Source organism: Procambarus clarkii, chromosome 53 (genome assembly GCF_040958095.1).
Source record: "Procambarus clarkii isolate CNS0578487 chromosome 53, FALCON_Pclarkii_2.0, whole genome shotgun sequence".
Taxonomy (NCBI): domain Eukaryota; kingdom Metazoa; phylum Arthropoda; class Malacostraca; order Decapoda; family Cambaridae; genus Procambarus; species Procambarus clarkii.
In genome coordinates, this window is record NC_091202.1 from 25,895,914 (window position 1) to 25,910,635 (window position 14,722).

General features: G+C 38.2%; 1 protein-coding gene across 7 annotated transcripts in view; it reads left to right on the forward strand.

Annotated features, from left to right (window-relative positions):
* Positions 1–12,971, forward strand: part of LOC123767170 (nucleoporin p58/p45) — a 28,515-nt gene extending 15,544 nt beyond the window's left edge. For 2 of the 7 annotated variants that reach the window (XR_006773927.2, XR_011222780.1), the window contains exons 10-14: positions 221–421; positions 2,126–2,243; positions 4,543–4,772; positions 10,300–10,362; positions 12,804–12,971. Coding sequence is in view for 4 of the 7 variants with exons in the window: in XM_045756738.2 (XP_045612694.1) it covers positions 221–421; positions 2,126–2,243; positions 4,543–4,772; positions 12,804–12,847 (593 nt within the window). In the remaining 3 variants the exon portion in view is untranslated. The remainder of the gene's footprint in view (positions 1–220; positions 422–2,125; positions 2,244–4,542; positions 4,773–10,299; positions 10,363–12,803) is intronic. The other 5 variants (XM_045756738.2, XM_045756740.2, XM_045756739.2 and 2 more) reach the window with 3 other exon arrangements.
* The last annotated feature ends 1,751 nt before the right edge of the window (positions 12,972–14,722 follow it).

Consider the following 14,722-nt stretch of genomic DNA (forward strand, 5'->3'; position numbering starts at 1 on the left):
TTACTCAAAGGACTATTTTAGCAAGATTTATACAGTATAATTTTTAGTATAACTACTAGTAGAGTATAACAACTAGGCACGCAATATATATATAGTACATTTTAACAAATCCGCAAGGGCAGTGATGAGGGTTCGAACCTACGTCAAATAGTGATTTCTGTGTATATAGTACATTTTCTTGTCAATTTTGATTTTCCTTATAAATTTATCTTTAATATAGATATAGCGGAAGTGCTGCAACGCGAGCATGAAACTTTGAAAGAAGTGGCTGCAAAAGTTTATTCCAAACATGCACAGCTCTTTGAGCTCAGCCAGTATCTCAACACGAAAGCCATGCCCAATGAGCAAGCATTCTTCCGCCCTCACTCAAAAGAAGATCACAAAACTCCTGCTTCGGCAGTTGTGCGGCCAGTTCTTGGAGGTAGGGCATAACTATTTTGTCTTAATTAACTTAACACTATTACTCCATTTTCCATTTTCTTGGGTTGGAGAATGGTGCTACATAGCCTTCCTGGTTTGGTGCCTTCTTTTGATAATTACTTACTTGTGTTGGAGAAGCATCAGCCTCAAAGAAATCGAGAGCAAATATCCTAAAAGGCATATTGGAGAGCTACATAGAATTAGCACCATCACACACTAGCCATAAATTCACAGCAACGGCATCCCATATTTTATTAATTTTGCCTTTTTCAGGCAAATGTATGATTTTTTAATTGTAGAATGACATTAGGGCAAATATCTAAAATAGGGCACTTGGGTAAAAACAATGTGGGCGAACCTGAATCTCAAAGCAACCCAATCTTGGCCACCAGAGCTAAAGTATCTCCAAACCAATTAAAAGGCCTTCAAAGCATTCCAACATAATGTATATTCCTTTGCACATAAATATCAGATCTTGGTGGTTCCTAAAGAATGAGTCATCAAACATGGGGGTAGCCAATGCTGGCCCTTGGCTATACAGAAGCTCAAAACAAACAAAAAACTGTGTTGTCAAACGGTGAAAACACCACTGAAGTATACTGCCATGCCATGCTGCCACACTTGACAGTAATATATATCTTAATGCTCGGTGGTTCTAACAAGTGCACTAACCACCAAACATTTGGGTGGCCAATGCACGTAGTTTCACTGGTACATGGCCATGTGAACTCTGAGCCTGTATATTCTGGATGTGTTAGAGGAATGTTGAACAATAGGTTAAAAGGAAGGTCAGTATAATATTGACCATAATACAGTATACAAGATGATACAGGTGAAGCTCCTTTATAAATGGGTTGTATGGCTGCCCGGCCAAACATTCAGAATGCAGCAAACTCAGCCAACTATATATTCAGTTAATATATCATTTAAGTATTCAATGTACAAACTAGATTAAGATTTATTATGAAAAGTTCTTTTTTTTATATATATATCTGAACAGACAAAACATTTTTTGGTGAATAGACTGATCACTTTACAAAAGCCTGATTTTTTGGTGTACTTGTTGCAAGAAAAGTTTTTAAATTTTCAATTCAGACTACAGCAGCCTTAACATTTTGCTTCCTCCCTGTTCGTATCCTGATGTATGCCAGCCAGAAAATACCCTTTTAGATTTCCCTGATATGATGAAAACATATGTATTTCTTTCTTTTTGTGCACCAACATTTAAGTGAGATCAGTTGACAATTCTACTCTTCTAAACAATGATCAACTCACTTTCTCCAAACTTGTCACTTTTTATTCCCACACAATTTATTTCTTTGTGAGACACCTTCATCTCTCTACAGTGCAGATGTATCCTGCACATCACTATTATATGACCCAAAGTTCCTACAGATATTCATCTTGCCACTTTTGTATTGCATACTTTGTGTAGCTGTTCTTTCCACATCACACTCGTCACCATTTTGTCACACGAAGTAAGATGATTCTGTACTTTTGTGTAATGTTTAAATTATATTTATATGCAGTATTATATTCATCTTTATTGCACAGCTTCAGACTGCAACTGTTATCATTCATTCCAAGCATACCATTTATAACCATCATCTTAAGGACTCATTCTCATGATAGTGATTTTGTAAATTTTTAGTATTATAAACTTCTTTGTAATGTGCCATATTAATATTGTTACATTGATAACTAGGCAGCAGTAGTGGTCTTCAGGCCTTCCAGGAGCAGCAACAGAGGGCAAAGGCTGTTACACTTGGTGCTGCACCACCTACAATGCCTCTTGCACAGACCACAACACCTTCAATGTTTTAGTAAGTTGACTTTTCCATTAAAGATTTTTGCATCTTTTATCATAATTGTGATTGCTTTATTTATCAGTCAGTTTTAGTTGGTCTGCTTTAAACATTTTGCTCTGCTGTTTAATAATGTAGACCAGATATAAAATTGCAATTAGGTATACCTGGTCGGAATAATTTTGGGTCTTAGTCAGTTTTTCCAATGCTCCTGAAGATGAGATCCATCTTAATATCAGAGAAGTGCGACACTCTACATCGGCTCAACAGGATTCTTTTTAAACATCCTTGTCAGGCCACACTAATTTTAGAGGGGCACTTGGCTTCTGTTTGACCTTGGGTAGGAAGTGGTATCATTTGCTGGTAGGGGTGCAAGGTACTGCGCAGCTTGCTTACCTACGCGGCTGCCGGTTTCTGTTCCTTCTGGAGATGTCCTTTTACAGGGTTTTTCTTTTAATTTTTGCTTTATTGCCTGGAGGGGGTCTGCCTGGTTTGGTTGCTGGTCTACTTCTGTTGTTTGGGTGACCCTCCTCTAGGCACCTATGATTGGACACGTTGCAGGGGTTCAGCTTTAGCCAATTTTCTTGTTAGTTTGGGCCTAACTGGTTTTGCAGTACCTTGCCTGGGCTTCCCATAGCAGTCAGCCTGCGGGTCCTGGAAATCCCCATTGGGGCTCGTTAGACCTATGGTTGCGTCTTCTGAGTTCTACCTCGCCTTGTGCGAGTTTGAAGGTTGCTGTGCGCCCTTCTTAGGGTGACAGTCACCGGTTTTGCCTCTGTCATGTTGCCTGTTGGGTCACCGATACCTTTGACCTGGAGTCTTGAGTGTCATGCTCTCTGCTAGTTCTCTAATATACCTATTCTGATGACATTGATATTCAGGTATAGGCAGCATCCACGTTGCATGCTAGGTTTAGGTTGCTGCAATGCGCTAGGTTGGTTGCCCATCTGGATGCCTCGAGGCTGCAAATATTCCAAAACTAGAAGATTGAAGCAAAATAGTAGATATGATCAACACTTACAAAATATTAACAGGAGTCAATCAAATTGACAGGAATTTCTGAAACCAGCAACTTCAAGAACAAGAGGACACAGATTCAAGCTAACGAAACAAAGGTGCCCAAAAATATTAGATAGTTTTCTTTTGCAAACAGTGTGGTAGAGGGTTGAAACAAGCTAAGTGAGAAGGTGGTAGTGGGCAAAACCATCAGTAGTTTCAAAGCGCTATATGACAGAGTATTGGGAAGACGGGACACCGTGAGTGTAGCTCTCATCCTGTAACTACACTTAGGTAATTACACACATGATGGCAAGGCTCTTCTTACATGTAATCATGAAATGGTGGCAGGATTTTTTATAGGGCAAATTTCATTACATCGACAGAGAGCTATTATATCCATATTTGCATCATACATATAAAACCCAGACAGTAATTGTTCAAACTGTCATATGATGATGACTGCATTCTCTAGTAATATTTATGAAGACCATATTCACCTAGCATGCACAACCTTGAAATGGTAGGAATGGTAGGGTTTTTTTCATGGGTCAAGGTAAACTTCATTACACCCACATAGAGCTATCATATCCATATTTGCATCATTCATTTAAAATCCATACAATAATTGTTTAAATCATCATATGCCAGTAACCACATTACCCTGTGAATCAATGAATGACGATAACAGCTGTCTAATGGTTAACTGAAAACCAGCCATTCAGTTTCTTCCAAATTGAGCCCATTGACTTTCTAAAGCTCAAACTTTTTTATTCGGTCAAGAATTTGACATTTTGCAGAAATTCATTCCAATTTTAATTAGAGATCTGATCTTATAACTTTTTTCAGAATAACATTTCTGGCACCACCTCTGAGCCAAACTCTGATCTCCAATTAACAATTAAGGAGTTAAAGAACCTGAAAATGTTTGAAAAAAAATTCTTGTTGGATTTATATAATCCAAATTTTACTGCACTCCTTTTCAGAGTTTCAGATTATTCTAGGATAAATACAAGATTTCATAGGACTAATCTAATAAACAAATTTGGCTTGAATTTTCCGGGAAATTGGCTACGCATGTGTAGGTTTAGATTCTGAAGGTTCCATTGTTGTGTAGTGAGACAGGTGAATGCAATATAGAAGAAAATTATAAATTGTGAGAATGAATGAGTTACATATTCAGTTCAGTGGAGGAATGTTTGATAACATTCAGGAATGTAGTGGTGGTACAGTACTTGGAGATTTTGGTGAAGTACTTTTAATAAGTGTTTGGAAGATAAGTATTTTTCATTAGTGACTTACGGTTTCTGTATTTTTGCAGCAGCAATTCCAACTCCCCAAGTATGTTCTCTACTGGAGGAACATCCTTTGGTTCAAGTAATTTTAGCCTTGGAGGTACTACAGGCAACACTTCATTTAGCTCAAAACCTCTCTTTGGAAGTACTCCCTCGACCTTTGGGAACACAACAGCTTTCAACACCAATGCTACAGGTATCCAGCAGTCTACTATGCCATTCTCAATCAGCTCACCTTTTAGCTCCAAACCTTTTGGTAAGTACTGCCAATTTTTTTTTTTTTAATGTGGGATTTTGACATTTTCACGGTGTCACCTCATACAATCGGTAGTATAATGATGGTAAATGTAAGTGGTTTTTGCTGGATGACTATTTGCTTTGATTGAGAAATTATGCATAACATTTAAGCACCCTTTTCTTTGCTGGTAGATTATTGACTGGAGGTATTTAGGATGTTGAAATACAGTACTATAATAACTGCGGTTTATTAATTTTATTCTGGTTTAAAATTATATATACAGTATATTCAGACACTTTTCATAATTCCGGATTTTTTGAAGCAACCAAAACTTAAGTGTCCCCAACCATCAAGATATTCTCACCATGTGTTGAATCTCATTTGATCTATCTGTCATTAACTGCTGCTCTCTTCCTATACTTGTCTAAAAAAAATACAACTAAGGCATTTCTCGTACCCAGTGTTGATAGATTTCTTAACTGTATACATTGAAATTCTTGTCAAGATTTATAAATTATTTTCTAGATCTTTACCTGTGTAATTCTGTTGCACACTTGCAAGTCTTCCCTCAGACACAAGCTCCTAAATACTTAACACTTTGCACGGCCCAGCAGGCCCACCTGAAGGTGGGCCTGGCATTTCCCGTGAGTGTGCACCACACTAAAATGTGTACTCTTTCAAGTTTTCTTACCTCAATTTTTGTGCTACGTCGTTCATTTTGGTATCAAATTGTTTGCAATCGAAAGGCACACATTTGGGGACTAATCCCATAATAATCGAACAATAAATGGAATTTTAACAAATATTTAAATTTTATACACAACATGCATCCCCGCTGGACATCCGTAGAGTTATTTATGGATGCATTTCCGACCCCGCCCGCCAAAAGTGTTAATTACTAATCAAAGTTTTTTCACTCATGTCCTCAAACCACCACATAGCTCACACACGTCCTGATACTCATCTGTATTGTTAACTAAATTGTTATTGAGATGCATCTGCCAGTGACAACAGCTGACTCAACAAAATCTACTTCAATCACCACCTCCCAGTGTGGCAAGTGTTATCACTCCAAGTGTCACACCCATTACCTTGTAGTGGTTCAGAGGATCTTTGCCAGCATGGTACATTCTTTGACCAGAATTTTTTTTATAATCAGTCAGGTTGATGGTGCTTAAGGTCTGCGGTCCAGCATAGCTTGATTGATCTGGTAGCACAAGTGTTAGAAATTTATTTTAAAGACTTAAGAGAATCCAGTGAATACTTTTGACATGAGGAGGATGCCTGGTCGACAACCGGGCCGTGGGGACACTAAGCCCTGAAAACACCTCAAGGTACAATTGTAATGCACTGATTTCTCAAATTCCTTGTTGTATGTCACCACAAATGGATATACAGTAATTATTTGATTAACCCTCTAAATGTGGCTATAATGAAAGGTGCTGCTCTGCTTGTACACCAAAAAAAAAAAAAAATTCATTCATTTACTTGGAAAAAATAAAGACAATATAAAAAGTACAAATATCCAAGACTCTGATTTGGTGCACATTAAGAGGAAGCCAAGTGAGGGAATTGTAGGGTCTGTGGACTCCAGGCAATACAGTTTTGACAAGTCATAATGTAGGGGAAAAGGCTGTGATGTTCAAGTTAGATGGTGTGTGTTTGCTGTTTCACTTTAGTTTACACAATGTGTGGAATAATTATGTTTACTCATACAATAATTAACAAAAACAGTGATAGAGTACAGTGTGTTAACCTACAATGTAATATGTACATCAATATTGCGTGTTAAACTGTTCATGGCACAGCTCAAAGGAAGTGTCTTGCAACCCACTTAATGCCACTATTGTCTGCTAAGGTCATCTAGAAGTATTCAACCACCAGTGGGAAACACCAAGTTGTGATTTGACATCAGCAAGCTACTAGTACATAACCTCATTGCATACGAAACAAATAATATTGAGAGCAGAATTTTGTTTATGGGTTTAGGTTAACTGTTGCTTCCTTACAGATATAATACAGCCATATTTACATCATTTGTATAAATATTGGGCAATAACAACTAAAATCAACACAAGATTACCACATTATCCTGGGGAGGGATCAGCATATGACCTTAACCACACTCTTAGGGTTAAAGAAGTGTTTAATATCTTTATGTTCATGTTTGAATTTGTCTAGGATGAGTTAACACAGCCAAACAGGATTTTGTTTAATATCCAGCAATGTAACAATTCCTAGTTAACAATGAATATTCGTGTGCTTAGCTATTCCAATATCTGGCCAAAATATTTGATAGTTGAATCCTTAGTAAACCTTTAGTTAACTTTCTGGAGGTCCCCACATTGTCTTGCTCCTGGAGCTGTCTTGATTGTTATGCAGTGTTTATGGGCCCATTATTCAGAACTGAACCAGACTCGAGTTAATCAATGCATAACATCCACAAAAATTCAGAGAAATTTATTGTTAACACAGTGAGAGAGAACCCATATACTGCCTAAGATGGCCCATATGCTTTAGTTCTCATGGAGTAATGATTGCAGTCCTGTATATGTGTAATGACTATTCTCTAAATTAGTACCTTAGAATATTTTAGGGTCACCTCCCAATGGTTTGTAATTTAATTGTCACATTGGAATGCCTTGGGATATCGCCTTTTCTATGGCAATTGGGTTCGTCTCCCAAGGCTACCCTTCGGTATTAGCAAGGGGGACCAATAATTTTTCCCAAGATGGCTTCTGTTTACTGTAGACCTGAGGAAGATGTGAGCCTTGTGCACTCACGGGAGCTTTAAATCTTAATAGATAATTCAAAATTTTCCCAGACTGTGCCTTGCAGCTTACAAATGATTAATTAGACCATTCCTGATTGTGTCATACAGTTGAAGGGTTAAAGCTGGAAACCTAATTTTGGCAATGGTTCTGCCTTCTGCTATGAGTTACAGGGCAAGTAGGAACCAGTACTTTGGTAGTTGTGATGTCAAAGTGTGGCTTTGAAAGCTCTTATTGCTTGCAAGAGCTTTATAAGTCACATTGCGCTGGATTTTGCTTTTTTCAGTACTTCTGTGGCACTACAGGTATAAGATCTAGTAGGGACATTAGGAAAGGTCTCTGCTGAACTGGTGTTGGATATTGCCTTGCCCTAATTCATGATTACTTGCAATGGAACATTCATTGAGCTTGTGTTACAGCACATCCAAGTGTCTTACTCAGAAAGTAGCTTTTCATATGTACTCAAAGCTTGATTGTCTTTATAAGTTGTAATAATACTTAAACATGACTTGTTGGTATTCAAATTTTTAATAAGCATAAATTATCATCAGTGCTGAGGACGCCTATCGTTAGTGTGATAGATTGTCTACTATAGTTTAGACTCAGAAAATTGATGCCAATATTTCATGTTCTTAATTGTATTTGCTGCAATTTGTGGAAGATGTGTTTTTCTTATCTAATCAGCCAAAATTTAATATAAGTTAGTGTTTTAATTCTTCCTGCAGGTATACTTGATGCTCTTAAGAATATTGAATGTATTTTAGTAAACATTGTATTCCTCCATAAGACACTTAAGACATTGGCCTACTTGACTTGGTCCAATTTTATTTCCCATTGTCTTGTGGGAGAATGCCTAAATTCTTCCATTGCACAAATACATTATGATTCCCAATTAGATTTCCAATGCATGTGTACATTGTTCTTTCTGAATATGATTACAGTACCCCCATATTCAATGTGCACTACTTAATATGCTGCATAATAAGCTTCTTATGGTGACCTATTTATTACATGGCAAGGTCTTTTTACGAGCTATTTTCTTATTTCGGAGGTACAGAACTGTGTTTCTGCAAGCACCTTACAGGCCAGGGTATTTTTACAGGCATCTTGCATGCTAGGGAGTCTGCAACATCTTGCATGCAGGGGGTCTTCCTGCAAACATCTTGAATGCTAGGATCTGTCTGCAAGCATCTTGCATGCAAGGGGTCTTCCAGGAAGCATCTTGCATGCTATGGTCTCTCTGCAGGCATCTTAAATGCTATGGTCTCTCTGCAGGCATCTTGCATGCTATGGTCTCTCTGCAGGCATCTTGCATGCTATGGTCTCTCTGCAAGCATCTTGCATGCTATGGTCTCTCTGCAAGCATCTTGCATGCTGGGGTCTCTGTATGCTATGGTCTCTCTGCAAGCATCTTGCATGCTGGGGTCTCTGCAAGCATCTTACATTCTAGGGTGTCTAGGAAAGCATCTTGCATGCCAGGGTCATTATGCAAGCATCTTTCATGCTAGAGTCTCTGCAAGCTTTTTTCCCCTGCCGGGGTGTTTCTGCAAGCGTTTTCCCTGCTGAGGTCTCTATGCAAGTATCTTCCCTGCCAGGGTCTCTCTCTGCAAGCTTCTTGCATGCCAGGATATCTCTACGGGCAGCTTGCATGCCAGGATCTCTCTACAGGCGGCCTGTATGCCGGGATCTCTCTACGGGCGGCTTGCATGCCGGGATCTCTCTGCGGGTGGCTTGCATGCCGGGATATCTCTACAGGCGGCTTGCATGCCGGAATCTCTCTACGGGCGGCTTGCATGCCGGAATCTCTCTACGGGCGGCTTGCATGCCGGGATCTCTCTACGGGCGGCTTGCATGCCGGGATCTCTCTACGGGCGGCTTGCATGCCGGGATCTCTCTACGGGTGGCTTGCATGCCGGGATCTCTCTACGGGTGGCTTGCATGCCGGGATCTCTCTACGGGTGGCTTGCATGCCGGGATCTCTCTACGGGTGGCTTGCATGCCGGGATCTCTCTACAGGCGGCTTGCATGCCGGAATCTCTCTACGGGCGGCTTGCATGCCGGGATCTCTCTATGGGTGGCTTGCATGCCGGGGTGTCAGCAGACAGCTTGCATGCAGGGTTCTTCTGCAAGATTACTATTTATCGTGCATTTTCTGGCCTTCAATACTTATTCATTTTGTGTATAAATTTTCTTATATGTGTAAGACAAATTTTATACCAAAATCCCCTTTCACTTAAACCAAACTGCTGCAGAGACCCCATAATTATGATTCAATGTATGTTCCTTAGTTAACAAGTTGAATTGCTCTTCTCTTCTTCTTGAATTGATTGCAGCATATTAAATAAGATCTTTGTCAGTAATTTTCGTGCAAAATTATTATTAAGTTTCTTTGCCTCCCAGTTTTCTAGCCATTCAGATTTGGCTTTCTTTTGTTGTCAGTTAAGTTTTTAAGACATGTCTTAAGAGACTATATAATGTACTTGTATTGTATTGTATTTTATGATACTACTTAGAGATGTTGGCTAATGATCAATGAAGACTTCTGTTTAAGGGCCAATTTTTAATACAATACCTTGAAAGTTGAATTGGCAATTCAAAAATATTGCTGAATTTCAAACATTCTATATTTTTTACAATGTGGATTTGGTTGCTGCAGCGTCAGTTAACTGTGTTCCAATTAAACCCAATAACAATTTTGTATTAGTTCTGTGATACACCTCTCTCTAACTCACTGACACTTCTTCTTGACTTGACTTCACATGCGTCATTTGCAGGCTCGTGAGTCCCCGGGGGTCAGAGGCACACGACTGATGTACGCTTGAAGGGATGATCGGAAAGTGAGTGAGAGACTGCTTGCTTGTGGGTTGTCGAAAGATAATCTTGATTCTTTTCATACCGATTTTTTTTTCTGTTGTACACATTTTGCTGTTCACCATATATCATGTACTGTAGTATAAGAGGTGAAAATATTTTTAACAAATTTGGTGGTGTTGAGAAATGATACAGCCCATTGGGCTATTGGGGATTCGTGTGTGTTAGCCAGATCACCATAAAGAATTCTTTGCAAAATATCTCGATCGTTGCTTATCAGGGTTTTATACAATATGATGTAGATGGAAAATGTCACTTGTGTACCAGCTACCTGTTCTTTATTTGGGACAGTATATGAAATGTTAAAGATCAGATGATAAAAGACAAATCCTAAAAAAGGGACTGACTAAAAATGGTTGATACTACTTTGTACAGTTAACCCACTGTATTCTGATTAGTTTTGTGATAGTATTCTAATAGATGCTGTTGGGTCTCTGTAAATGCTAGTTTTCATGTGATGGATCTTATCACTTGTACATTTTTGTCATTAGAGCCCATATTTAACAGGAAAAACAATTTGTGTAATGCTAAAATTATGGCTTGTAGAAAGGAGGATGTTTATAGGTTCAAAGTATAGTTTGGTCAAAGTAAAAATGGATTCCTGAGTACTGTTAATGCAACAGAACATCGAACAGATACCGAAATGCAATGATAGAAAACACACAAACCCAAAAGCATGTACTGTACCAAAATGCTGGCCTGAGATTGATCAGTATTACATGGGCTACTAAACTGACCTTGCAGGAATGTGATGCAGCCAAAATTGTACTTTGTGAATTACTTGTTTTACGTGTGAATTGCCTTTAATCTCCTGACACCCTTAGCATTACAGATTTTATATGCAAACAAATTTTAATGCCAATAAAATTTCCTGTGAATACACACGGTAATAATAATAATAACGTTTGCCAACAGTTGAAGCAGCTTCATGCATCATGGTTAAGCTTTCAATAAATTATCATTTAATATTTCTTTTCAAATTTTAAAACTTAATTTTAATTTCATAGAATTGCTGTTGGCAAAGTTTGTTTGCTCATTCAAAAATTTTTACATAAATACATTTTAAAACACATATGCTATTAATTTTATTATGTTAATTTACCAGTTCTATTTTAAATTATTTTAATAAACTACTGTGACATTACCTTGTTTCCCACCTTAGTACAGTACACATGAATTGGCAGGGAACAAGGCTAGTTGGTGGGAGTTTGTGAAGAGGAAGTGTTTTGGTCCCTTAAAAATCACTGTACACCTTGTCATTTGAAGTGGTGGAGTGTTTCTGTGGATGATTTTTATGGAGTGTGATGGTGCTTGCTTGTGATGCTATATAGTGAATAAGGTGTGGTGAATGTAGAAGTGTAATTTGTTAATATCTTAAATTTTTTCAACTATACTACACCCTATTTTACCTTCCGCCCTCCTCAATGGGAGTAATAATGGTTATGGTCAAAATCTTTAATATCTTTGATGACATGGACCCCCTTAATGGTGCTTCCTGATGTCAGAGGGGACTCTTGTTTGCCGCCCTGTATATTTCCCACTTTTCTTCATCTGGTCGTTGAGTCTGGAGCAACTGGGTTTCCATGGGTGGAGGGCAACACACTTCTTTGGTTGAGCGATCGGGATTAATCGGAAAGCTCGCCCACCCCACACAATACTGTGCTCCACCATATGGCTGCTGCATGAACATTCATGCTGCCGCGAAATTTAAAAGGACGCTCCAATGCGTTAGTACAATGATTTTATGCATGAAGGAGGTACATGGGGACTTGGAAGAATGTTCATATGGATGAATGTTTGCAAGGTGAATGTTCATACATCGGGAACTCCCTGCATATCTGTACATGTTATATTTTCAGTTACTGTATATATAATGAACACCACCTTTGACATCAGTACAAGCTGTTAGCATGAAAAACTAAATAAAGTTAAATACAATTAAAATAAATCAACAAAATTATTCCCATTCCTGTGCTCCATTTCACCTCATTTCTACCAAAAAATGCAGCTTCCCTGGCCATTATAGCTAAACCACAAGAGGTAGAGACTTTATTTGGAATTTTGTACTTCCTGGATGCTAATTAACAATGTCAAAAGAAAAATAATTTTATCAGAACTATTTTTCCTTTTCTCACAATGCAGTTGTCAGCTATTAACAGTTAAGCAGTGCAAGGGTTAAAATATAATAATTTTCAAGAATTTTTTAAAATTCACTACTAAAATTAGTTTTGATGTTTTAGTTCAAAATATTCGCAAGCAAGCAGTTTAGTGCTGCAAAGCTTATCTTGGCATTAATGTAGAAATCTGCATTTTATTGTGTGATCACTTGTGTGGTAAGTACTCCATTACTATAGTATAAGACGTGTTTGTCAGCTAATCATACTTAATTATTTGTATATTTTCTCAGCAGGAGACGACGACATAGATGGGAGACGCAAGAGGCGACTCTAACACCGGTCTGAAGGTTTCAAATACTAGTATACTGTACAGTATGCCTAAATGACAATTGAAAATACAGAATAATTGCTGTGTCTTGAAAGTGTATAATTATCCATAATAAACAATTACCTTTTTATTTACCTAATTTATTGTTCAATATCCTTTTGATCTTTGGTATGCAATTGGATAACATCTGTCTTGTCTATATCAAATTATTTTACAATGTTGCTGCTAATAACTAACTGAAATAACTTAAAGTAAAATGAGCTATATATCTAGTAAACCATTTTCCAAATGATGTTAATGCTCAAACTTTTCATTAGTTTCACTTCCTGGGCTCATTCATCAAGGGCATACCAAGGAGGGTGTGCTTGCAGGGGGTTGAGCATCGGCTCTTTGGCCCCGCCTCTCGGCCATCAATCAACTGTTAATTACCTATGTGTAGTTATAGGATGAGAGCCACACTCATGGTGTCCCATCTTCCCAGTACTTTTTGTTATACAGTGGAACCTCAGTTGACGACTGCCTTAGAAGACAATTTTTTTGGAACACGATGTCAAATTCATTGTAAAATGTGAATTGGTACACGACGGTTTACTTGGAAGATGCCGTCTGTTCGTACGCACATGGGTCGAACGAGCGAACGGCACTGGGGGCGAAGCGCACTCAGTTTGTTTACAAGTGTATCACGCGTAGTGACGACTGCAGCCGTGCTTGAATTCTTTGTGAAGAATTTCATTGTTGCCTGCTTTTTTGCTTTTTTAACAAAAAAGTTCTTATTATGTATCACATCATGGGTCCCAAGGAAGTCAGTGGTAAAGTTCAACCTAAGAAAATAGTTGTGAGAAAGAAGATTAGAGTTAAAACATGAGATCGTTCTTAGTGAATGAATGTGATGTGTCACTACAGAAGTGTTAAAACATAGGAAAAAACAAGTGTCTTTAGACAGATTCTTAGTAAGACAAGCAAGCAGTGAGCCACAACCAGGTCCTAATGGTATGCCTGCAAACGTAAGAGAAAGAGAGAGAGAATACCCCAGAAATGTCATCACTGCTGTTATAATGGTAGGGGACTCCCCTTCCAAACACTAACACCACACCACCACCTCCCTCCCCCCCCCCCCCCCCCCCTCACCGTCTTTCATATGCCAACAAGAGTCCTCATTCAAGATAAGATATACAGTACTTTATTGTAGCTAGTACAAAATGAGTGTTATTTATTATAAAATGTATTTTTAAGTTAATATTTTTGGGTGTGTGGAACAGATTAATTCAATTTACATTATTTCTTATCGGAAAATTTGTTTTGGTTGACATGTCTGGGAATGGATTACAATCGTAAACGAAGGTACCACTATATGTTGCTTTGAAACTACTGATGGCTTTGGCCTCCACCAACTTCTCACTTACCGTATTTGTCAGTGTAAAGGACGCACCCTTGCTTATAATGCACCCCAATTTTACAAGGATATTTTGAGGAAAAAACTATTTTTGTATGTTTCATCATACATTTATTGAAAGACATTTTAAAGGTTATTTTGTGCCCCAACTCTTACCTCCTCTAAGATCAGCTGTATAGTTGTTTATATTTGGCAAGAGAATTGCTATACAGGATATGAAACTTGTATTTCTGGATGTGATGTTTTGTTACCGCATCAGGATGGCACACCTTCACAGTGCTGTGGTTTAGTTGTCATTCATTCATTGCAAAAGGCTTATAGGCAGATGAAAGTTAAACATTCCTTTCAATTTTATAGGTGCATTTTGTATTTAAATAATGAATAAAAGTTTCTTAAAGGTAACACAGTCGTTAAATAATGTATGACATATATCAGGTGTTGGTTATGTATGCTGGGTGAGGTGGCGAGATGTGAGCTCTCCATAACTG